At 44.6% G+C, this 24836-nt stretch overlaps 2 protein-coding genes across 2 annotated transcripts in view; both read right to left on the bottom strand.

Annotated features, from left to right (window-relative positions):
- Positions 1-7409: 7409 nt before the first annotated feature.
- Positions 7410-21608, bottom strand: T265_14211 (hypothetical protein; the record flags this gene model as incomplete). Its single annotated transcript, XM_009172575.1, is given in 7 exon segments — positions 7410-8088; positions 10023-10373; positions 12656-12857; positions 14039-14869; positions 19447-20446; positions 20454-21218; positions 21520-21608. Coding segments are annotated over 7 exon segments (3801 nt in total).
- Positions 21609-21611: 3 nt separating this feature from the next.
- T265_07111 (hypothetical protein) overlaps positions 21612-24836 on the bottom strand; it is a gene marked incomplete at both ends in the record, with an annotated part of 13569 nt that continues 10344 nt past the window's right edge. Inside the window, 3 exons of the mRNA XM_009172554.1 lie at positions 21612-21692; positions 22483-22595; positions 24367-24505. Coding sequence (XP_009170818.1) covers positions 21612-21692; positions 22483-22595; positions 24367-24505 — 333 coding nt within the window. The remainder of the gene's footprint in view (positions 21693-22482; positions 22596-24366; positions 24506-24836) is intronic.

Genomic DNA, 24836 nt, shown 5'->3' on the forward strand with positions numbered 1-24836 from the left:
TTGTACGGCAGTGAAGCATTGGTGTTGAACACTGATGTCATGCTGTCGATGATGATGATGTTTGTAATCCAAATTCGAAGCTCAGCGAACAGACCAACAACCAACTCAAAGACATTTTAACACTTGTCAGTGCCTAACGCTGCTGTTGGTAATCAAATTGTGTGGAAGTAAATGGCAGTACGATATGCTATTCGGTTTGTTGGTAGCTCACGTAGGGTGGTCGTTGTTTAATTCACCAATGTGGCCTTTCTATTGCAACCGTTTCATCAGAGTGTGAAGTGGCATCATAAGTGAGTTGTTATGGGGTGTAGGGGAGCTAGCCAGGCTTATTTTTGGTCGCAGTTGGTTGTTCCATCGAGTGGTTCCATTAGTTGGTCTGTCAACTGGTGTCCTGATTGTTCGATGATCACGTGACCTTTGAGGTTGACCTCCTTCGCTCTCGTATTCTCGTCGGTGCAGGGGTGACCTGATTTGATGTGATCGGATGGAGTTTATCGGTTCATCAACCTGATATTGGGCTCTGTTTAAGCACTACTGCTGAGATATTGATCCTTTGCACGTAGTGGTCCGTAACTTGGATCCAGTTTAATGCGTCAGTTGGTTGATTCTGTCATGCTTTTTGAAGTTCCCCTTGTATGTCTTGTGCTTCCGTATGCCAATATTTTTACGTTTTCCAGATTGAATTTGTGACCTTTCGTGACCTTTGTTTCGTATCTTCTGACGGCTACGTTGTGTTCTTCTATTCGTGTGTAAAATTTCCGCATTTGTCCACCATCATCGACAGCATGACATCAGTGTGTCCAACGTGGAACTTGTAGTCGATTTCGTACATCATGTTGTTCCCCTTCCGTCCTTAGATTGGCTTTCATTTTGTGGAAACGCGGCCTGAGCCTTGCAGATTCGTACATTCACCTCATCCGTCACACTACAATCAGAACGAATACAACTTCCAAGATAGGTTAAGCGCTCCATAACTTCCAGTACATCTCCCTGGATTGTAAGTGACATGTTCGGTGAGTGCACGTCCATGAGCATGGTGCAAAGTGCATACCAATAGACGGGATGACTTGGTCAGTTCATCCAGAAACAACTGCGCCTTCTCCTCTTCGAACATGGGAAGGATGTCGTCTGCATATTCCAGATCGACAAGGTTTTCTTCACAGGCTATTTGAACACGGGTTTCGGAGACCCTCCAGCGTTCGTCAGGAAGTTGGAAAGGATGGAGATAGTGGGCATCCCTGACGGACACCGCTTTGTGTATGGAAGCTTTTGGAGGGCTCTTCGTAAACTCACGCACGTCCAACGTGCATCTTGTTGTAATCGATTTTGTACATCATATTGTACCCCTTGTCCTTCTGTCCTTAGTTTGGCTATCAGACTGTGGCCTACCCTGATTCCATTTTGAGCTAATTGTCCGGTTGGGACTCCAGATATAATCTTGATGTAGAGTTGTCCGTACAGCTAATCGCTTGTTCTTGGTGTTGTTGTTGAAGTGTCTTCTTCAAACTTGTCGTGAGAAAGTGTTTTGGATATCCATTGTTCTTGGATACTCTGAATAGATGGTTTCTTTCTTAGTTTCGCTTTCTTGAATAGGGATTGAATTCGGCACGTCTTGTGTTCATCGAATGGTTGCCTTTCTAGGTAAATATGTGATCCGCATGTCTCCTTATGGTTTATGCAGGTTTACAGAACCCTATCTACTTTTCTGTTAAAAAACGTCCAAGAATGGTAGTCGCTTGTTCCCATCCAGTTTGACTATACATTTGATATCTTCAAACCTAGTATTGATCAGTTCATGCGCGTTGTGTACTGAATTTCGTTCCTCGGTGACAGAAGTGCAAACCTGCAAAAGAACATTTTTCACACATTTGTATGCACGGCGATATCTATTGGACACGTTCCAATTTCTAAGTGCACACAACTATAAACGTTTGAAATTAAGTTGAGAAAAGAATACTGTTCGTAGAGGAACACACCTCTTGGTGTGATGAGTCACACTTACTCTTCTCAATGGGAGGTGTTCCTCTTCACAGGTGTTCTGCTCGCTAGACAGTGATTTTTAATAAACTGTTACCGGTAACTGTTTGACAGAACTGGAAAGTATCCTCTTTGTATGGCTGATAGCCAACTTCAATGGATTGCTCTGTGTACCACTCGAGTAAGCTTAATTTTCACTCATTCGCACCACCTGCAGATTCCCCTCCCCTACAGAGGCTCAACTTGAAATATGGCTTACAGAGATTTGTTGATTTTATCGTTTTGGTTTATGTGCTTGTGATGATAGGTTTACCATACCACAACACAGGATCCAGGTAACTTCATGAATTTTATTTTATGTTGTTAGGGCATCGAGCACCGGACAAGAAAAGGAGACTATTGGTCCCTATCCCTAGATTACTTCATGTATGTTTGAGAAATCCATCAAACAGGATAGGATTGAGTCTAGCGTATGTGTGCCTACGTCTTGTTTTAACCGACTCAGTATTAGAGCTACCTAACGCCTGCCCACTGAAGCAGCTGACTTGGCACGTGCACAAGTCTTTCCAGCACCACCTACTAGAAGTCTATCAGTAGTGTAAAGGCTGTCAGTATTTTTCCGGAGCAGTTCGCGCAGGCGCGCTGTACGTTCGGCCGATCATTGGCATTAATAATTTGCACTCAAGCAACCCAGCTGTCAGCTCCCCCCGTTCTTGCCACGCGATGTGCTGTTTTCTGACACCTGGGGTAACGATGTCTCGGGGCGAACATTTCTGTCTTTCTACCTAAGGTTCTCCACGTCTGGATGTGGTCACTCCCGGAAAGAAGTCTTGTTCGTTTGGGACGATAATACACCACATCCGGAAAACATGAACCAGATGGGCATCTAAATCTTGAAAGGATGCTACTCACAAGGTCGATGAAGAACCTCTGATGTTCTGCTGCCGATTTGGGCATAATCACAGTTAATGCGTAGGCTCCGGGCTTACACTAACCGGACTCGATGCGTCGTAAATACCTCAGTCAGGCAACAGCAAATTCTGTTCAGCCCATTAGGTTCAGTTACCGATCCATGATAACGCTTGTACTCATGAACACTTCCCCGACGCCTGTCGGACACAAACTGATGACCGTATCCTGTGTTTCGATGTTCGCACTGTCTACATTCGTCAGAACAATAACAGCCTACTCAGTTGCCCACGCACGTTGAACGAAACAAAATCTCGTTTTTTCGCTATGATTTTTAGAGAGTTACACCGGGATGCAGCATCCTTGAAGAAAACGTTCCTACATTCCTTGTAACATGTACTGGTGTAACGGTGGGTATTATTGATAGAGATATGCGAGTAGTATTTTTCCTCGTAAATCCGTTTCGCGTCCCTTTAAAAGTGGGATCTATTACGGAATCAGTGGAGTCGCATTTGCTTGCGTTTGAGCAACAGGCAATGAATGTCCAGGAAAGTTTAGGAGGACCCGTTCAAGGAGAGGGTGGATATTCAGTTTTTGTAAACAAGATGTATATGAGAGTTTTTCCTCCCTGTCCAATAGTCTGTATGCCAATATTTTTACGTTTTCCAGATTGAATTCGTGACCTTTGTTTCGTATCTTCTGACGGCTACGTTGTGTTCTTCTATTCGTGTGTAAAATTTCCGCATTTGTCCACCATCATCGACAGCATGACATCAGTGCTTCACTGCCGTACAACCATGACTTATTTGAAAGTCTTATTGTTAAGAAAAGAGTTAAGGTGGACGGGGAAGGAACTCAGTGCTAGCTTAACACAATCAACGATTGTCGAACACCTCAAGACGTCTCAGGTCCACTGCTCGAATAGGCCAAGTCTCAGCCGCTCAACAAAACAGCCCGTACTGTAGCTTGATACACACGTCCCTTCAGATTCAGGGATAAACCATTCTGACGCCATAAGTGTCTCAAGCAAATAAACGCGGCCTGAGCCTTGCAGATTCGTACATTCACCTCATCCGTCACACTACAATCAGAACGAATACAACTTCCAAGATAGGTTAAGCGCTCCATAACTTCCAGTACATCTCCCTGGATTGTAAGTGACATGTTCGGTGAGTGCACGTCCATGAGCATGGTGCAAAGTGCATACCAATAGACGGGATGACTTGGTCAGTTCATCCAGAAACAACTGCGCCTTCTCCTCTTCGAACATGGGAAGGATGTCGTCTGCATATTCCAGATCGACAAGGTTTTCTTCACAGGCTATTTGAACACGGGTTTCGGAGACCCTCCAGCGTTCGTCAGGAAGTTGGAAAGGATGGAGATAGTGGGCATCCCTGACGGACACCGCTTTGTGTATGGAAGCTTTTGGAGGGCTCTTCGTAAACTCACGCACGTCCAACGTGCATCTTGTTGTAATCGATTTTGTACATCATATTGTACCCCTTGTCCTTCTGTCCTTAGTTTGGCTATCAGACTGTGGCCTACCCTGATTCCATTTTGAGCTAATTGTCCGGTTGGGACTCCAGATATAATCTTGATGTAGAGTTGTCCGTACAGCTAATCGCTTGTTCTTGGTGTTGTTGTTGAAGTGTCTTCTTCAAACTTGTCGTGAGAAAGTGTTTTGGATATCCATTGTTCTTGGATACTCTGAATAGATGGTTTCTTTCTTAGTTTCGCTTTCTTGAATAGGGATTGAATTCGGCACGTCTTGTGTTCATCGAATGGTTGCCTTTCTAGGTAAATATGTGATCCGCATGTCTCCTTATGGTTTATGCAGGTTTACAGAACCCTATCTACTTTTCTGTTAAAAAACGTCCAAGAATGGTAGTCGCTTGTTCCCATCCAGTTTGACTATACATTTGATATCTTCAAACCTAGTATTGATCAGTTCATGCGCGTTGTGTACTGAATTTCGTTCCTCGGTGACAGAAGTGCAAACCTGCAAAAGAACATTTTTCACACATTTGTATGCACGGCGATATCTATTGGACACGTTCCAATTTCTAAGTGCACACAACTATAAACGTTTGAAATTAAGTTGAGAAAAGAATACTGTTCGTAGAGGAACACACCTCTTGGTGTGATGAGTCACACTTACTCTTCTCAATGGGAGGTGTTCCTCTTCACAGGTGTTCTGCTCGCTAGACAGTGATTTTTAATAAACTGTTACCGGTAACTGTTTGACAGAACTGGAAAGTATCCTCTTTGTATGGCTGATAGCCAACTTCAATGGATTGCTCTGTGTACCACTCGAGTAAGCTTAATTTTCACTCATTCGCACCACCTGCAGATTCCCCTACAGAAGAGCGGCTCAACTTGAAATATGGCTTACAGAGATTTGTTGATTTTATCGTTTTGGTTTATGTGCTTGTGATGATAGGTTTACCACAGTCGAACACAGGATCCAGGTAACTTCATGAATTTTATTTTATGTTGTTAGGGCATCGAGCACCGGACAAGAAAAGGAGACTATTGGTCCCTATCCCTAGATTACTTCATGTATGTTTGAGAAATCCATCAAACAGGATAGGATTGAGTCTAGCGTATGTGTGCCTACGTCTTGTTTTAACCGACTCAGTATTAGAGCTACCTAACGCCTGCCCACTGAAGCAGCTGACTTGGCACGTGCACAAGTCTTTCCAGCACCACCTACTAGAAGTCTATCAGTAGTGTAAAGGCTGTCAGTATTTTTCCGGAGCAGTTCGCGCAGGCGCGCTGTACGTTCGGCCGATCATTGGCATTAATAATTTGCACTCAAGCAACCCAGCTGTCAGCTCCCCCCGTTCTTGCCACGCGATGTGCTGTTTTCTGACACCTGGGGTAACGATGTCTCGGGGCGAACATTTCTGTCTTTCTACCTAAGGTTCTCCACGTCTGGATGTGGTCACTCCCGGAAAGAAGTCTTGTTCGTTTGGGACGATAATACACCACATCCGGAAAACATGAACCAGATGGGCATCTAAATCTTGAAAGGATGCTACTCACAAGGTCGATGAAGAACCTCTGATGTTCTGCTGCCGATTTGGGCATAATCACAGTTAATGCGTAGGCTCCGGGCTTACACTAACCGGACTCGATGCGTCGTAAATACCTCAGTCAGGCAACAGCAAATTCTGTTCAGCCCATTAGGTTCAGTTACCGATCCATGATAACGCCTGTACTCGTGAACACCCTTCCCCGACGCCTGTCGGACACAAACTGATGACCGTATCCTGTGTTTCGATGTTCGCACTGTCTACATTCGTCAGAACCATAACAGCCTACTCAGTTGCCCACGCACGTTGAGCGAAACAAAATCTCGTTTTTTCGCTATGATTTTTAGAGAGTTACACCGGGATGCAGCATCCTTGAAGAAAACGTTCCTACATTCCTTGTAACATGTACTGGTGTAACGGTGGGTATTATTGATAGAGATATGCGAGTAGTATTTTTCCTCGTAAATCCGTTTCGCGTCCCTTTAAAAGTGGGATCTATTACGGAATCAGTGGAGTCGCATTTGCTTGCGTTTGAGCAACAGGCAATGAATGTCCAGGAAAGTTTAGGAGGACCCGTTCAAGGAGAGGGTGGATATTCAGTTTTTGTAAACAAGATGTATATGAGAGTTTTTCCTCCCTGTCCAATAGTCTGTAACTGTTCACTTGGCGCTTTGTAATAAATAACTCCACGGCGAAGGCCTTCTTTCTTTCAACACACCTTTCAGTATACACCGCTAGCCTGATTAAATAAAAACGGTTGTTAACACGGTATCCAGATTTCGTCAGATTCATGAGACAATTGACCAGTCACTAATTAGGTGGAGAAAACGTTTCGAAAGGTACCATGTGAACTCTCAGCATCACACCAAGTCTAGTGACGGAAGTTTTAAAAGATTGTTGTGGTTGTAACTGCTGACTTAATCATATATTAATAGCAAGTAGCCTGTTCCCTTTATCTTACACAGAAATGGTTTTTATCTTCATCTGGCCTCACTTTCCAACTCTGTGTCTGAAGATGAGCCTCCTTGTAGGCGAGTTCGAGCGCAACTTTTAAAGTTGATTTTACCTTACAAATATAAATTGGTTCAAATCCTCGACACATACACTGGTTTGCAAATCAATTTGGTTTGCACGGGAGACTCATGTGAATCTCTCGGTTATGATGTTCTCCAGTTGAATGTGCTGCACACAATCCGCCTCATGTTTCATTTTGCACGCTATTCGAGATATCGCAGTATAGTTTCATAAAGGAAACTACTCACAAGGTTCCCCCAAAACTCTTCGACAGTCCACGATCAACAAGTTTGATGTTCTCCGGACAAGCGGCTGGCAGTCAGCTCGAATTGAAAGGATTTATCCATTGACTTCGGTCCTAAACTCGTCGGCTGTTTTCCTGAATCCTGGAACCTGGAACCTTGATAAGAATACACGCCTGAACGTCTACCCAGGACACTACTCATCTCCCAAACAGATACACCAATTGACCAAGCAAAATCAATTACTGTATTGCGCAGTCAACCTTGTCTACTGAAATGAAAATCAGTAACTGAAAGTCCCCATATTTCCTTTCTGCGGTCCTTGAACTGTCAAGTCAGTTGGTTGGTTCAGGTGCGCTGAAAAGCGCATAGAAATGTGTGAATTGTTTCCGGGTGCAGTCGCAAAGTTACTTCATTCAGTCTTCTCTGAATCACGTTCGAATTTGACCCAGTCGCCTGGTCATTCAGGTCACTGCCAGGCCAGTGCAATTGCTGTGTAAGTGGGGAATTTATCGACTGATCTGCTGTCAGGTTAAGCTCAGTGCAGTTATGTATATGAATTCGGCTGAATAGCCAAGATAAATGTAAAAGGTACGGTCTGCGTCGCATAGGTGGGCCTTTGGTGTAGGATTTCTGAAAGTTTTCAAGACGGATGAGAAGTTGTTGCTTCTTTTCAATTTCGGTTTCCGTTAGTGGCCACGCAACCAAATTCAGAAGGTGTATATGATATGGAAGTGAACTGTTCAGCCCGGACCAACTAAGAGTATGCGGATCGATCGGAGCGGAACTGCGGCGTTTGTTGAAGAAGATAATTGGTGGCTTGGTCACTCTTGTTGCGAACTCACGATCCCTGTTGAGTACCACTGATTGTAAGTCCAAGTGGATCCAGTGTTGTCCCCGTACAATGAGGCCTGGAAATATAAAAAAACGAGTAGCTGTGGATTGCATATTCTTTTCAGAATTTGTCGCGGAGAAACAACCCTTCTAGTGAGTGCGGTAGATATTGATTAAACAAAATGAAAGACACGAACTGTCCAGTTAAATGGGACTATGTTCAATGTAATTCGACAAGTAGCATGTACTCGGTCGGGTATTTTGCATGATTTCACGAGGCCTTTGTGGCGTCTGTGAACTGCGGACCTTCCATGTGCCATCATCATCAACGATTGCAACGACGCCAGTATGAGTGCTACCATAAAAACACCTAAATGTGGGTTTGATCCCGCCCAGTCTTGTAGCAGCACTTTACACTTTGCCGGTGTGAAGCCCAAACGAACTATCCGTCTTTGTTATTCAAATTATTGAGAATCGTTTCCGTTTGGGAAGGATCTGAACCAAAGAGAGCAATGTCGTGTGCATACTTAATGTCTCTGAGGGAACGTCCCAGGGGCATTTCGATTCCCGAGGTTTCAGAGGCAGGCACAGAAATTTCAAGCAGCATGTCAATAACAAAGTCGAAGAGGAAAGCGGACAGCCTTGTCTTACACCACTGGATGTGGTGAACTCAGGTGGGAGCTTCCCGTGTACTCGTAGGCACCCACAGGAGTTTGCATACAGACATGAATTTGAAAGGAACACCGGGATCGCCAGACACTGCCAAAGTTGCTAACGATCGACAGGATCGAAACCAGCTTTCAAATCCAGAAAAAGGCGACCAACGTGGAACGTCTGTTCAAGAATTTGTTTCAAGGAAAGACATGGTCGATGCATCCTTGACCAGAGCAAAATCCAGCTTGATTCTCACGAATCTGCCTATCCCGATAATCTATCAACCTGCGCAAACTAGTGCCAGAGAGTATCTTAGATGCGACGGATACCAGGCTGATACCACGATGGTTTTCACATGACCTTCTTGCTCCTTCTTTGGAAACTGGCTGTCTTGCCACCAGAAAGTAGCACGAAGTCTGGGGCGCTGCCAGTCGAAAGGCGGAGGTCGGGTTCGAACCACAAACCTTCCGGTCAGTAAATTTGCGCTCTTGCCACTTGGTTCAACTCGCCTCGGGCCTTTCTAAACAGCCTAGGATTCTCATATTTCACGGGATGTAAAAAGGCCAGTGCAAAAGTCAGCTATGAAAAAAAGCATTAGGTAATTAGGGCTTTTATGAATATGTTGTTTCAGGAGAAGGGAAACAGGTCTAGTTTGCTCAATTTGAACACAGTTGGTAGAAAATCGGTACTACGACTACCTAATGAACTCCAAGGAAAGTACAACCGGTCGTGGGCTATCGAACGGTTTTGAGCAATATAAGTGCGTTTTGTTTAAATGGGTTCTGTTGTTTTTCACCGGTTAAGTTTGCCGTTCTGCTTTGGTCAGTCTTTTTGGTGAAATTCGCAGGCACATGAACAACGCGCGATCGAAATTCAGTTCCAAGCTTTTGTGATGGGTCTCTCTGTAGTCATTCACGAAGATTTTCACTTGGAACAGTTATATCTTTCGTCAATATCTTTTCGTGCAGAAGAGTGATGATAACGTGGTGAACTACTGGTGGCTCGGATGCTTAGATATCGGAGTGGCTCAGTTTTTGTTGCCCCCCTGACTGCTGTACTGTAGGCTGAGATAGCCAGACTCTACCTCAGTCCATGAGTTTCATTTTATTTGCATGATATCCGTGCGCCCTCAAAAACCGGTATTTCCTGGACTGAAAGCACACTGACCTCCAGTTTTGACATTTCACGTTCAAGCATATTTCCATAAGCTGCCCAACAGGCTCTTGCGTGCATGCGCGTCTGCCCTATTTCTACCAACCGGTGTTTATTTGTGGTCCAATCCAAATCTATCACATCTGATTCTACACATCCACCTCGTACTTCAAAGCCAACCAGGTGAAAAAAATTACAGTCTCACCATCTCCACCAATACCATTTTCCATGAGAATTTCGTGCACACCCAGATTGTCATCTCTGACGAGCCGTCGATGTACCATCAACTCAATTTGTCCATCTTTCAGACTAGTTCCTCCCTGAGGTCTGTCGGTGTAGACCGCAAATGCCAAGGCAGGTAAATCCTTCTTCTGTTCACCCATTCTATCATGGCTTTCCTGTCCCCGCGTTACTGGTGGTTTTCGTCCTTTCAACAGAATGCGGTTGACAACTGGGTAGTAGTTGACCGCGATGGAGTCGGTCATATTGGTGTCAGATTCTGTCTTCCGTATTCGCCGAATCAAACGACGTCCAGCAGAATCAGTGAAGAATTCACCTGAATACAAATGGAGAGGTACTGAGTTTACTTGGGACTGGGCTATATCAATAGGATCAGAGTTCATACTGATTCCTCTCCCCACTCCCGTTTTGCCTATGGAGTCTCATTCTGTGTGTTTGTACACAAACGTTCGTTAAGAACACGCATTTTTAACGATGGAGTAGGGCTGTTTAAGTGCCCTTTCATAGTTCCTTCTGCCTGTTGGTTCACGTGATGAATGGTCGCACAGTTAGCCAGTTTCTGTCTAGATACAACTCTCAAACTATCAGTCCGGTTGTGCTACTTAAATAAGTAGTAGAAATAAATGTCGCATAACAGTACGTTCTAGATAATCTACGTTTTACCTTATGTATGCACTACGGCATCACAAAATATCACATGGAAATGTTCAATAGCGTCCGATCTGATAATTTTCTAAAATTCTGCAGACAATAAATAAGTGGTAGTATAGTACGGACTTTGTCTCTTGAAAAGAACGATCCTAAACTAGCATGAACCTAGAGAGAGTGGGCAAAATTTGCGATCAGTCGGTTAACATTACAGTTGGCTGTAAACGCAGGTTGACCTGACACACTTGATTCCAGGATTAAACCACTTAACCTTGTTAGGTGTGAGCAACATTTTGGTTGCTGGCATATCGCCTGGTGTTTAGTGTACTAGATGAGTACAGCTCACAGGAAGGTCAATTTTCAATGAATTTGAAACCTCCTTCTGACAAGTCGTTAGTCGGGAAGCCAGCCAGTCAATAAGTGACCGCAAGTTGTGATCTAAGCCACTGTATGATGGGTGGAGCTATGTTCTCTCTAGGTGCGGGCTGATCGGTCACTCATGGCTAAGCGGTTTGATGCTAGAAAGAAAGCGTTCAGCTGTAGCACCCTTCCGGTGCCTAGCTGCCATGCCACCCGAAGGGAGCATGAGGGCTGGGATACTGCCAGGTTGCCCAAGCCTATACAGGGGAAGTCGAGTGGCGGAGGTCGGATTCGAACCACGGACCTTCAGGTTAGTAAACTCGCGCTCTAACCACTTCGGCCATCTCGCCCTGATGAAGCATCTACTGATCAAAAACAGGTGCCGGCTCAGTGAATAAAACGTCTTACCATCTGTGTAGGTTGAGCTTTCAGCATATCTCTCAGCAACGAGAAAGTGCGGTTTGCTGCCTTATGAGTACATCCGAAACGTTCAGGTGTGAAATTCATGCATTTAGTTGGAGCCATTTTCTAGTCAGGTTTGCTTAGAATCAGCGTCGTAAATACCAATATCAGCCTTGCTTGCCTACTCTCGCTCAAAACCACGTGTCCAGTTTTCATTTGATGCCGAATCGCCTGACTGTCTCGTCAATGCAACCTTGTTATCACTAACCTTAATGCTTAAAAGCCCGGATGGAATGCGATGTTCGTCCTACCGATCCACCTCCAGTTTGCTTTGAGGAAAATTATTCCCGGCGGTAAGTCTGTGTGTTCGTTTGCACCGAGCAGTCGATCAATCAACGTCTTCCTGTTCCTCAGTGATTTTCATTTCAAACTGGGTTTGGCCCAGATGCGTTCACCCAGTCCCACGCTGGCAAAACACAGAACCTAATCTTTTCACAAGGTTGCTGAAAACTCTTCGACAGCCCACGACCGGTTTCGCCCTTCCACTTTGGGCTCATCAGGTAGGCACGTGGTCCCCGAGTTTCCGTCAACCGTATGTTCTACTTGAACCCAAATTGGACCGTTTTCAAGAAATACACTCATTTGCAAATCAATTTGGTTTTCATGAGAGACACAACTGAATCTCTCGTTTATGATATTCTACAGTCCAATGTGGATTCAAGTAGAAAATAAAGTTGACGGAAACCCGGGGACTGCGCCCACCTGATTAGCCCCAGGAAGGGCAAAAGCGGTCGTGGGATGTCGTAGAGTTTTCAGCAACCTTGTGATTAGTTTCCTTCATGAAAATATACCGCGATCTCTCGAATACCATGCCGAATGAAACATGAGGCGACCTGTGTGCAGCACATTCAGTTGTAGAACAGCCCAAACGAGAGATTCAGTTGAGTCTCTCGTGAAAGCCAAATTGATTTGCAAATGAGTGTATTTCTTGAGAACAGAAGCTAATCATATCACTAGATGAATGGGCATCCAGAAGCTGAACCTTACTGGTGTGGTGCTACTCAGGTGTGATAGTGGAAATGGGCATAACTGCTCGGCAGTAATAGTGTTGATATTTTTGTAACAGGTAGAAATCAGATTACTAACCACTGTCCATCACTCTCTACATTTTTTCATCGAATCGCTTACCTGGAGTGCTTGGAAAAATCTCGGGTACCCCTTCTACCGTGTAGCGAACGATCACCTCCCGACTGACTGTGTTGCCTTGATCCGATATTGGACCCACAGTCCACTCAACTTCCACTTTTTGGTCGGTAAAATGCCTCGCAACAAGTGTAGCCCAGCTTGCATAGCGTGCAGTGATCTCATGAACACATGAGCCACGCGTTACCTACAATGTGCAGAGTTGTCAAGAAATACGCCGTGAAACTAAAAAATGCGGAAAAGTGAAAGGAACGTATCGCGCAAAGTGGTAGTAACTTGCTTTGAAGACATATCTTGAGATAAAATAGGTTAGTTTCAAAAATGTCCTGGCTACATGCTGTTTATCCGTAGAGGGTAGGTGCTAGCATTTCACCAGTCACGATTTAGCACTGGTCTCAGCGACAAACTCCGTAAACCATGTGAAGATCGAGCTTTTTTGGGATCTTTTAACCAAGTCAACCGAGTTCGCAGTTTTCCTCCAGGCTAAGCCACCGTGTGAGTCACAGTTAGGTTGGAAGCCTCAGCATTGTCTTTACTCGTCTGGGGTAACGGTACTTGCCTCAGCTTAGCTCTCGGTTTGAGCCTCCCAAGCTAGCGTTCACGTCAAAACAACCACCAAAGGTGCACACAGTATATCAACGCGTGAAATGAACTCAAGAACACGACACTTCATATATATGGGGTAGGCAGCGACAACCTAGGAATTCTGACGACTTCTGGGTGCGTCTTAGGCAGCCGGTATTCGGCCTATACTGGGTCATGATTGGCTGTTGGGTCCAGACTTTCGACCAATCAGATATCGGCTTGATGCTGGACCGGCAAACGAGCAAATAGCGCTTAGACAGGATATTGCGTTGCCCATTCTCCACTCACGGGATCCACATCAAATAGTCGACTGGCTTCTCGAGCAAACATGGTTGCTAATAGGGATGAAGCAGCTATATGACGCGTCTCGGCTTTTCAGCAGCCAGTCACAAAGCCCGCTCTACAAAAGAGTGGAAATTCGTCCAGATATAGGCAAAATGACGTACGGTTAAAAATAGTCTGACCAGATGTTTAAACACGATAGGTGAACAGGAATTTAGGTTTTAGCTGTTCAAGTTGAAAAGAAAGTGCTCTTCCCATGGTGACCAGAATTTCGAGAACACATTCCTTATATGTCTTCACTGGAACACACTGAAACGGACTACTTAAGGGGAGTCATTTTCGAACACTATAAAGGTATACTGGAAGTGTACCGCGTATAGCGTAAATCTTTTCGGATCAGCCTTAATACGAAAAAGTTTGAATTTGTGGTAGCTATTGTGTCCCAGCATAAAGCCCACACGAATGTCAGACAGCTCGTCAAAACAACCGGACCTCACTCACTGTTACAAACGGCATCCCGAAATGAAAAGCTTCTGTTTGGCTTTTTGGGGTAAATACGTAAGCTCCAGAAGGTTTGTATTCCGTATCACTGTCGTAGTACATCATTTCGATTAGTATTTTGAACCGTTTTCCACTGGTCATGTGCTTGACCCACAGTATGATATTTCGTTCATTATGGCCCAGAAAAAATTGCATATGACTTGACTTTCGATCGAATATTTTCTCACCGAATGCATAGCCTGAGCCTTCCTTCATGGATCTCCTGGCAGTCACGTTAAACGTCGAAAAACCCAATGCTGTTAGCCTGTGTCCATCTTGAACGGGACTGAAGATCAGTTCCATATTTGCCTTTCCGTCTAGGGGTTCTCGTTCCGGGATTAACCATGTTCGGTCCAAAACGGGGAGTAGTTGATAGGTGAATGAAAACTGCGTAGGATTTTCCACGTTGACTATTTCAAACTGGGTTCCGCTGTCTGGCACATGAACTGGGATGCGAACCCACAGCATGTCCTCTAGACTCCATCCCAAAGGATTGTACAGGGTCACCGTGAAGCTGTATTGTGAATCAGCCACCACGGTTTCGGGACACACACTCAAATTTAGGTAATTGCAGAATACCGCAAGTTGAGTTCCACCAGAAAGGTGACCCAGTGCTTCTGAGAATATATTCTGACAAGTTTGTGAGGCATCATACAGGCGTCTAATGTAATCATTTGCCACATATTGCTTCTCTGTACCCGTGATCGCATCGTGATGTTGAAGTACGCCAAGTTCTTGTCGGAGATGGTCAATCGGAGTTGATTTTGCATTGTCAAGCAGGAGGACGTTTAACTGAAATGAACAGACAGCATGGTTTCGTCACACACAGGAAAAAGTATGAAAAGAGCTCTTTCAGACGCTGCTGTGGACTCACTGGTCCAAATAAGTAGTATGAAATATCAAACCAGGTTAATCATGACCTGGTGCTGTTCACGTTTATGACGTGTTAGTCACGCTACTCCACGTTCACTCAAACCAGGACGTGAGGCCATTTCGAAAAGACTGTCCCTTAGCGAAGGTTGACGGTGTATGAGTCTTCACAGACCATTCAGACAAGTTGGGGAGTGTGTGTGAGGCAATTACAGAGCGCCAGGTTGGTCAATGAGCACAGGTCTGACGAACACATAGTCTAGGTCCTCCAAGTTGGGTTTTGGAACATGACAAACTCCTTAAAAATATATACTGTTGTGACTTGCTACCAGGCCTTTTCCGTCCAATATTTTGGTTGAAGACTAATCGTCCTCCCGCCTACGACCTGGCGGTATCCAGGCTCATATATAACAGCCTCCGAAACCCAAGTCCAAAGCCGATAGGAATACTTTCTCCAGTCTGGTACCACCTTAAAATTTTGCCAAACGGAGGAGGCTTTTGAAGAAATGCACCTTTGGAAAGTAGGTGAACGGTAGATGAGACATGCTAAATGCACTATGTAGGAGCCCTTTGAAAGTACATCCACCTTTGGTTGAAATTAATTGTACGTCTGTGCAACGGCTCTCTATGGGGGTCTGCCAAATGGTGCCCATTAGCCTATCTTAAGCAGCGTATTTATAATGGAGCTACGAAGAACTTGCCAGTTTTCGCTGGGTTTTTTTTTAATGTCCATTCGAGTGCATTTCCCCAAATTATTGATAAGGCATCTTTCATAGAAACCTTCGGCGAGCATACTCGTTTTCACCTCGCTTTGGTTTTCACGGGAGACTCAAGTGAACCGCTCGTTTGTGATGTTCTTCAACTTAATGTGTTGCGCGTGGGACGCCTCATGTTTCAGGTGGTACGACGTTCGAGATATCGCAGTATGTTTTCATAAACGAAACTACTCACAAGGTTGTTGAAAACTGTTCGACATCCCACGACCGGTTTCGCCCTTCTTGGGGCTCATCAGGTAGGTGCATTCCCCGAATTTCCGAGTTCTACTTGAGCCCAAATTGGTTCTCACGAGAGACTCAACTGAATCGTTCGTTTATGATGTTCTACAACTGAACGTGCTGCACACAGGCCGCCTCATATTTCAGCTGCTACGAGATTTCAGATATCGCACTATATTTCCATAAATGAAACTACTCACAAGGTTGATGAAAAACCAAGTTGCACATATTCGGTTTTGACGGGAGACTCAGTCGAATGCAGGTAATCTGTCGTTTACGAAGGATGTCCGCTGTACTGCATTTCACCAGCTGTTCTGATGATAACTTATGTCTGATTGAAGATTAAGCATATGCATAGATGTTTGACAGGAGGAAAGTACCACGGTTTTTACCAAACATCTGTTCGAATTTCTAACCCCGTGGTGTCGCATAAATGAACTACTCACAAGGTTGATGAAAAACCAAGTTGCACATATTCGGTTTTGACGGGAGACTCAGTCGAATGCAGGTAATCTGTCGTTTACGAAGGATGTCCGCTGTACTGCATTTCACCAGCTGTTCTGATGATAACTTATGTCTGATTAAAGATTAAGCATATGCATAGATGTTTGACAGGAGGAAAGTACCACGGTTTTTACCAAACATCTGTTCGAATTTCTAACCCCGTGGTGTCGTTGCACGCAATGCATCAGCTGACTGGCACACTTGGAAGTGTACTGTCTGAGATTCGGCTGACTGATTTTGTTGTCAGATGAATTTATTCGCGCGACAGCGGTGCTCCTTTGGCACTTCAAACCGTAGGAGTGTGACTGAGACAAACCACACGCATCACGCATTCGCTGGTTTTCAACAGCAGATGAAGAAGCGACTGTGGATGCAACTGTGGCTGGCGTTTTGCCAGCCACTCTGGGTAAGGTAAATGTGTCCGTTTTGATGGAACTGATATGTCACTATCTGGAAGGGAGGGAAAATGTTTCGGGGAAACCAGATTTTGGGAAGTTTCTGTAAGGTACAAAAATACAGTGAATAAAGGTCGATTCTTTTGAGCTTAAGTACGCAGATTTTCAAGCAGTGGTAGTTCCCTTGGTTAACTGACCACATTTTTCAGCATAACAGTGATACACTTCTCACGTTTCCGAACTATGAGATCAGCGGTTCACGATCTCTAAAATTCCTAATTTCTTTCGAGTCGCTATACGTAGCAGCTGTCACGAACTACAGGAAGGACACACACTGAAAATTTAAACAAAAATCAGGTCTAGACGTAACACACTACTCATAAGGTTGCTGAAAATTTTTCGACAGCACACGACTAGTTCTGCCCTTTTCGTTTCAGAGGGTGTTGGTAAACAATCGGTGGATTGCTTGCTGGGCAACGTTTCGCTTTTGACACAACAGCTTCGTCAGGCCAAGTGAGTAAGTAAGTAGTTTGAATGTGTTTTAAGGCAGTCAGGGAAACAATCCGTGAGATTCCTTATGACTAGTGACTTGATCAGTGCTGGGTGTTCAGTCAGATGTTTCAGTTTGTTGATTAGTGGGGATGACTAAGATTTACGATAGATTGGTTAGTGTGATTCGTCATCATGATGAACCCGGATATTTCACAGAGGACTGGAAATGACACTGTATGTTGGATTCTAGGATAACTCCTTGATAAGCAGTTTCTATCAGAAACGGTGTGGGCAATCCGGCGAGGCGAGTTGTTTACAACGGCGTTTTGGAAAAAATCATTATTCGGTCCTAGAATATATATATATATATATATATATTACTGAAATAGGTGCAAACCTATGGTCCGTATACCTGGTAAGGGGCAGATGGTATCAAGATGTGGAATACCTTTCTACGAAGCTCTCAACCGTTTTAGTGAAGCTCCCGCCTATAAAGATGGATAACTGCATGTATCTGCAGGTGGCTGGCCGGGCTGTTGACGAAGCATTCCATCCCAACGGGGTGAAGTGCTAAGGGTGATTACACCACTCTGAGTTAGGCATGGAAAACAGCACTCTCTTCGGCAAATGATAGTTCGGCACACGCAACACATGTCCATCGGAATTCGCTTACTTGCATACACGGAATATTCGGCAAACTCGTCCACATACATCCGCGTATTGAACAACACTTCTCTCTACATCGACAGAATTACGGTGGATGGGAGCGCACACGTTTGTAGCAATTCTGATCAGTGGAGCACGAATACCAATTAGCATTACTCTATCTTTTACTTCAGTATTTTGCCAAGAAGGGACGACCTAACTACCCTTCGGTGAACACTGAAAACACATTTCGGAAGAGAACCATCAGCAGAGACGATGCTTCACCGACGAAATGCTATCCTCGGTCTCGCGCAAACTCCAAGCGGGGATTGGTTCTAAGTGGACCGCGGTGCTGCTGTCGTAATGAGGAGACTGACAAGAATATTCTCTGAACAAAAACTAAGCAAACGTCAAAAGTAAACTCATGTAAATGATCAGGTGAAGCATGAGCGCACTTCACAAATCCCTCCATGCAATGCATACACGGAATACCGATGTTCACAATTCAATTCGAAATAAACCTACGGTCCGTATACCTGGTAAGGGGCAGATGGTATCAAGATGTGGAATACCTTTCTACGAAGCTCTCAACCGTTTTAGTGAAGCTCCCGCCTATAAAGATGGATAACTGCATGTATCTGCAGGTGGCTGGCCGGGCTGTTGACGAAGCATTCCATCCCAACGGGGTGAAGTGCTAAGGGTGATTACACCACTCTGAGTTAGGCATGGAAAACAGCACTCTCTTCGGCAAATGATAGTTCGGCACACGCAACACATGTCCATCGGAATTCGCTTACTTGCATACACGGAATATTCGGCAAACTCGTCCACATACATCCGCGTATTGAACAACACTTCTCTCTACATCGACAGAATTACGGTGGATGGGTGCGCACACGTTTGTAGCAATTCTGATCAGTGGAGCACGAATACCAATTAGCACTACTCTATCTTTTACTTCAGTATTTTGCCAAGAAGGGACGACCTAACTACCCTTCGGTGAACACTGAAAACACATTGCGGAAGAGAACCATCAGCAGAGACGATGCTTCACCGACGAAATGCTATCCTCGGTCTCGCGCAAACTCCAAGCGGGGATTGGTTCTAAGTGGACCGCGGTGCTGCTGTCGTAATGAGGAGACTGACAAGAATATTCTCTGAACAAAAACTAAGCAAACGTCAAAAGTAAACTCATGTAAATGATCAGGTGAAGCATGAGCGCACTTCACAAATCCCTCCATGCAATGCATACACGGAATACCGATGTTCACAATTCAATTCGAAATTCAAAAAGCACACTCCTACGTCCCTCTATCTATTCAGTTTACGTTTCACTGTATCCAGACATTCAGTTTGGTAATCTGCGAGTTCGTTTCATGCAGTGACGGCCTATTAACTTAACACTAAGCATGCTCGGCTACGCCTAAATGAGTTTCACAAATTTCCTCCTTCAATTCAATATACTTACCTGCTCAACTGCCGTCAGAAGTGCTGAACTCTGTCGTACGTAAGCTTTGAGAGCAGGTCTGCTTGTATAGAAGCCAACCCAATAGTTTGATTCACGGTCTGAATAAGGAAAGAAGTCGTCGAAGCGACGGTTAAGCCGTCCTAGTTTTTCAAGCTCTCTGTTCACCGCCAGCGTGTAACAGGCTGGTGTGGAGTAGAACCAGTTCGTCTGCTTGTACGGACCCAAAGTTCGTCCGTTGAATTGTTGGATCAAACGATCGACATTGCGAAACGTAATGTTGGCATTTTTGTAGGAGAAATCACATCCCATCGGCAGGAGAAGATGATTGGTTTCATATGCTTCTTCCATCTCCTCTAAAATCTCTGTAAAAACGGCGAGTTCAGTAGCGTCTTCTGAAATGAAAATGCTTCCATCGTCAAAACTAATGTCTCGTGGGTAGCAATAGGTACCTGAAAAGATATGAGTGAACAATTGCCTCGCCTTTGTCCCCATTTGTTCTCGTGTGTCCCACAGAAACTGCAGCGTTCTATTTCGTGCTCTTTGGAACTTTTCCTGAAAATGTGCTCGTTGGAATATGAGAGAATCGTAGCCAGCTTGTGCCATCAAATCAGCTCGGTCACGCGCGTGACCAAATGTATCGATTTGCCAAGCTGTGCGAGGTAGACCGCACTTTCCAAAAAGTTGGCGCAATAAATAACGTCCTCGTGTGAGCTGATCAATATCATCCCCATAGTATACGGTAGCTTCGTCGGACATGGTCCATCCACCGTTAGCGAATTGCAGCCTTCCAGCGCAGACGAGTTCATGAACAGTATTTCTATACTCTGCAGGTTGCCGTAGCCACCACATATGAAAATAAGTCATCTCAACGTAGGTAAAGCGGTATTCACTGTTCCCAATAAGTTCTGAAATAACACTGTTGAGGATGTCATCAACTGAATCGTTATAGTATTCCTCCCAGCGTGTAACAGGCTGGTGTGGAGTAGAACCAGTTCGTCTGCTTGTACGGACCCAAAGTTCGTCCGTTGAATTGTTGGATCAAACGATCGACATTGCGAAACGTAATGTTGGCATTTTTGTAGGAGAAATCACATCCCATCGGCAGGAGAAGATGATTGGTTTCATATGCTTCTTCCATCTCCTCTAAAATCTCTGTAAAAACGGCGAGTTCAGTAGCGTCTTCTGAAATGAAAATGCTTCCATCGTCAAAACTAATGTCTCGTGGGTAGCAATAGGTACCTGAAAAGATATGAGTGAACAATTGCCTCGCCTTTGTCCCCATTTGTTCTCGTGTGTCCCACAGAAACTGCAGCGTTCTATTTCGTGCTCTTTGGAACTTTTCCTGAAAATGTGCTCGTTGGAATATGAGAGAATCGTAGCCAGCTTGTGCCATCAAATCAGCTCGGTCACGCGCGTGACCAAATGTATCGATTTGCCAAGCTGTGCGAGGTAGACCGCACTTTCCAAAAAGTTGGCGCAATAAATAACGTCCTCGTGTGAGCTGATCAGTATCATCCCCATAGTATACGGTAGCTTCGTCGGACATGGTCCATCCACCGTTAGCGAATTGCAGCCTTCCAGCGCAGACGAGTTCATGAACAGTATTTCTATACTCTGCAGGTTGTCGTAGCCACCACATATGAAAATATGGTTGATAATCTTTTCCCACGTCCCTGGTCGCGATGGATAAACCGACGATGAGCAAGCGAAGAATAACCGAGCTTCTTAAATCTCGAATCATCTCGCGGTGGGACTTATGAATCCGGAGATGACTGGCAGGCAAGTCACGTGATAATAATCGATCCAGTGTGGTCGTTTGAAATAGTTATCTAAGAAACTGCAGCCGGCCACAAGTAGAGATTTATTGTCAATGAGGTAACGGTCGTTCCAATCAACTTGATAAACCAATTGAGGCTAACGATATTTGTAATGCACTACTTATATGGTTGCTAAAAATCCCACGACCGGTTTCGCCCTTTTTGGGGCTCATCAGGGAGCTGCAGTCCCCGAGTTTCCGTCAACCTTATGGTCTACTTGAAACCATATTGCACGAACTTAGCGAAGTACACTCACAAACAAACAAATTTAGTTCTGGAACCCAGCTGAATCTCTCGTTTGTGATGTTTCCAGGTAACTGAATGTACTGCACCAGGCCGCCTCATGTTTCAGTCGCTACGATATTCGATACATGTATATTTGTAATTCGAGTGAAACATGAGGTTTCCTGGTGCAGCACATTCAGTTGCCTGGATACATCACACACGAGAGACTCAAATATGAGGTTAACGATGCTTTACTTCAATGAAGTATATCAAGGGAATAGCCAAAGTAACTACCAAAGCTACATACAAATGGCTATCCGAAAAAATACGTAACGATTGTTACTATCATAGATAACAATTGAACCAGGAAAAGCGAAACCGTTCGTGGGCTGTCGAAGATATTTCAGCAAACTTATGAGTAGTGTATCACGTCTATACAATTAAACATCTAGTTTTCCGCTACTAATCGGAATTTCGCAGGTTTCGGTAGCGCTGAAAATGCTTCGTTTTCTATGATAGGTATGAATCAGTACAGCATACGCCAAGACTTTACAGTTCGCAGTGTGATGAGCAAATCATGAATGGATTGCTTCAGTGTGGGTCAAACAATCGTGTGGAAACTACAAACGGCTTGAAGCATGCGTGTTACACTGTCGATCAGTTATCTCACCTTTACCAAGCCAGCAACGTTCGTCGGACGATTCGATGAGGTGAAACTACGTACTCAGTCTTACCAGGTCAGTGTTGACTAACTGCAACATAGTACTGGTGAGGTGAAGGGGAAATCTGACAGCCCAAGCACTAATGTGGTATTTGATAAAGTTCTCTACAGCTTAATGTTTCTTTGGAGAGTGTTCAAATACCTTTTGAATAGAGTGTTACGTCAAGAGAACTTTGGGAAGCCTCGAATATGACACCACATGAAATATTGGGCGGTCTTTTTGCAGAATATTCAGTTGAGTTCTATAAAAATATAAGCGATCCATCTACTGACCGGAAGGTCCGTGGTTCGAGCCCGACCTCCGCCTCTCGAATTCCGCTCTCTAGGCTTGGGAAACCTGGCAGTATCCCATCCTTCGTGCTTCCTTGCATCCGATCCATTTGATTCTGCCGTCAAAATCAAGTCAGTTTTCAACTTAGCGAATCAACTGAGTTTTCGAACATAAAACGGCAAAACCAGATGGACTTGCGATGAAATTAAACAAATTCATTTATTCAAAATCAACTTTTGGACGACTTTTTCTAAGCTCTCTTGCAATCTGTACGATCCAGTATATTCGTATAACCTGAAAGAACTAGGTTTTTCCTCTGATTTCCCTGAATTTTATCATCCTTCGCCTTCCTTGCATCCGATCCATTTGATTCTGCCGTCAAAATCAAGTCAGTTTTCAACTTAGCGAATCAACTGAGTTTTCGAACATAAAACGGCAAAACCAGATGGACTTGCGATGAAATTAAACAAATTCATTTATTCAAAATCAACTTTTGGACGACTTTTTCTAAGCTCTCTTGCAATCTGTACGATCCAGTATATTCGTATAACCTGAAAGAACTAGGTTTTTCCTCTGATTTCCCTGAATTTTATCGACTGTGACATCGGTTATAGAACATCGCTACTCCGAACAGTTCGCCTCAAATTCACTGTTTCTTGCTTCACCGGTACATTGATTACAATAACGTCAATTCTGACTTTGACTCTAACATTTGGTCGCACTTTTCACGTTTGTTTCCTATTGCCGCAACAAATTTGACTCAGTACATCATCCATGTCCCATTCGCCAAGTGTTTGAACGGTTTACCCTAACCGAGGTGGGCCCAGTCTGTTCGTGCTGACCACCTGGCTTTAACCGAGAGGCTGCGTTTACCACATCTTCACACTCCACCAAGTGTTGGAGCAACGCCACATGTACAGACGACCCACAATCCTGGGTATTGTTTGACTTCAGGGGTGCGTTTGACTCTGTTGATCGATCAGTACTGTTAACTACACTTGTTCAACAGGGTATGCCCAAGAAGTTTGTAAACATAATCTGATCCCTATATTCACATACTTCTGGGCGGGTAAGAGTGTACGGTGAGCTCTCCAAAAGCTTCCCTACAAAAAGGGTGTCAGACGAGGATGTTCACTCTCTTCATTCTTGTTCAACTTCGTCATTGGTGAGACAACGAGGCGAATACTGGACGAATACGCGGATGATATCGGCTTCATTTTTGAAGACCGAAGCAAAACACAAGCTTGTTGAATAAACTGACCACCATCATTCCATCTTTTGGCATGCGTCTTGAACCTTCAAAGTGCAAAGTCATGCCTAAGAACGTGCCGTATGCGTACATATCCCTTACAATTCAAGGAGAACCACTGGAGATTGTGGAAAACCTTACATACCTCGGCAGTTGTATTAGCTCTGACGGAACTGTGTCTGATGAGGTCAGAGCCAGAATCTCAAAGGCTCGAATCACGTTTGCTAATTCTAGTCACTTGTGACGTCAAAGGGGCATCTCACTGGATCTTAAGGGTCGGGTGTACCAGGCTACAGTAAGGGATGTGTTATTGTATGGGTTCGAGACATGGCCTAAGCGGACAGGTGATGTGAGATGTCTTCAGGTTTTTGACCACCGATGCCTCTGAAGCGTGGCTGGTTCTGGATGGCGTCAACGTGTTAGTAACGAGGTGGTTAGCAAACGGGTATTTGGGTGCGGTTCAGGCACTTCAATTCGAGAGAATCCAGCATCATTGACTATGATGGCTCGGTGATGTGCTACGCATGCCGAAACACCGTCTACCGAGACGAGTGTTGTTCTCCGTGCTTCTTTCAGGATGGCGCAAACCGTGAGATGAACAGCACATGACTTGGCAGAAAGGCGTGAAAGAGCTCACGAAGAGTTTGGGTGTTGTTGGTGTTGTAAGCATCCCAGGATGGGGTCCCCTTGACCCCGTCTGTGCTTGGTTGGAGACGTTGCAATAAATGGCGGCTAATCGATGTCAGTGGCATTCGTGCTGTCAGTTCCTTTCCAGACTACCCGGTTGAGCGTTTGCGGGTGTAGGCACCTCAGAATGCTTGACATAGGCCAGCCCTAGGTATCCTCCCTCAACCACTCTTTTCTCTTTTCAATCTAGGGATTTTAATATAATTATATATATATATAACTAGATGAGCCTTATGGTTGGCTGTACGGCAGTGAAGCATCAGTGCCAACACTGATGTTGCTGTCACTGATGATGTTGCTGAATGTGACAGGGCCAAACTTGAGGTAGGTTGCTTGTTTATCCTCTCTGTGCGAATGGAATGTTTTACTGTTGGAAAACCAACAATCGTTGCATACAAGATGACTTTTTTTCGAACAGCT

The sequence above is a fragment of the Opisthorchis viverrini genome, assembly GCF_000715545.1.
Source record: "Opisthorchis viverrini unplaced genomic scaffold opera_v5_161, whole genome shotgun sequence".
NCBI lineage: Eukaryota > Metazoa > Platyhelminthes > Trematoda > Opisthorchiida > Opisthorchiidae > Opisthorchis > Opisthorchis viverrini.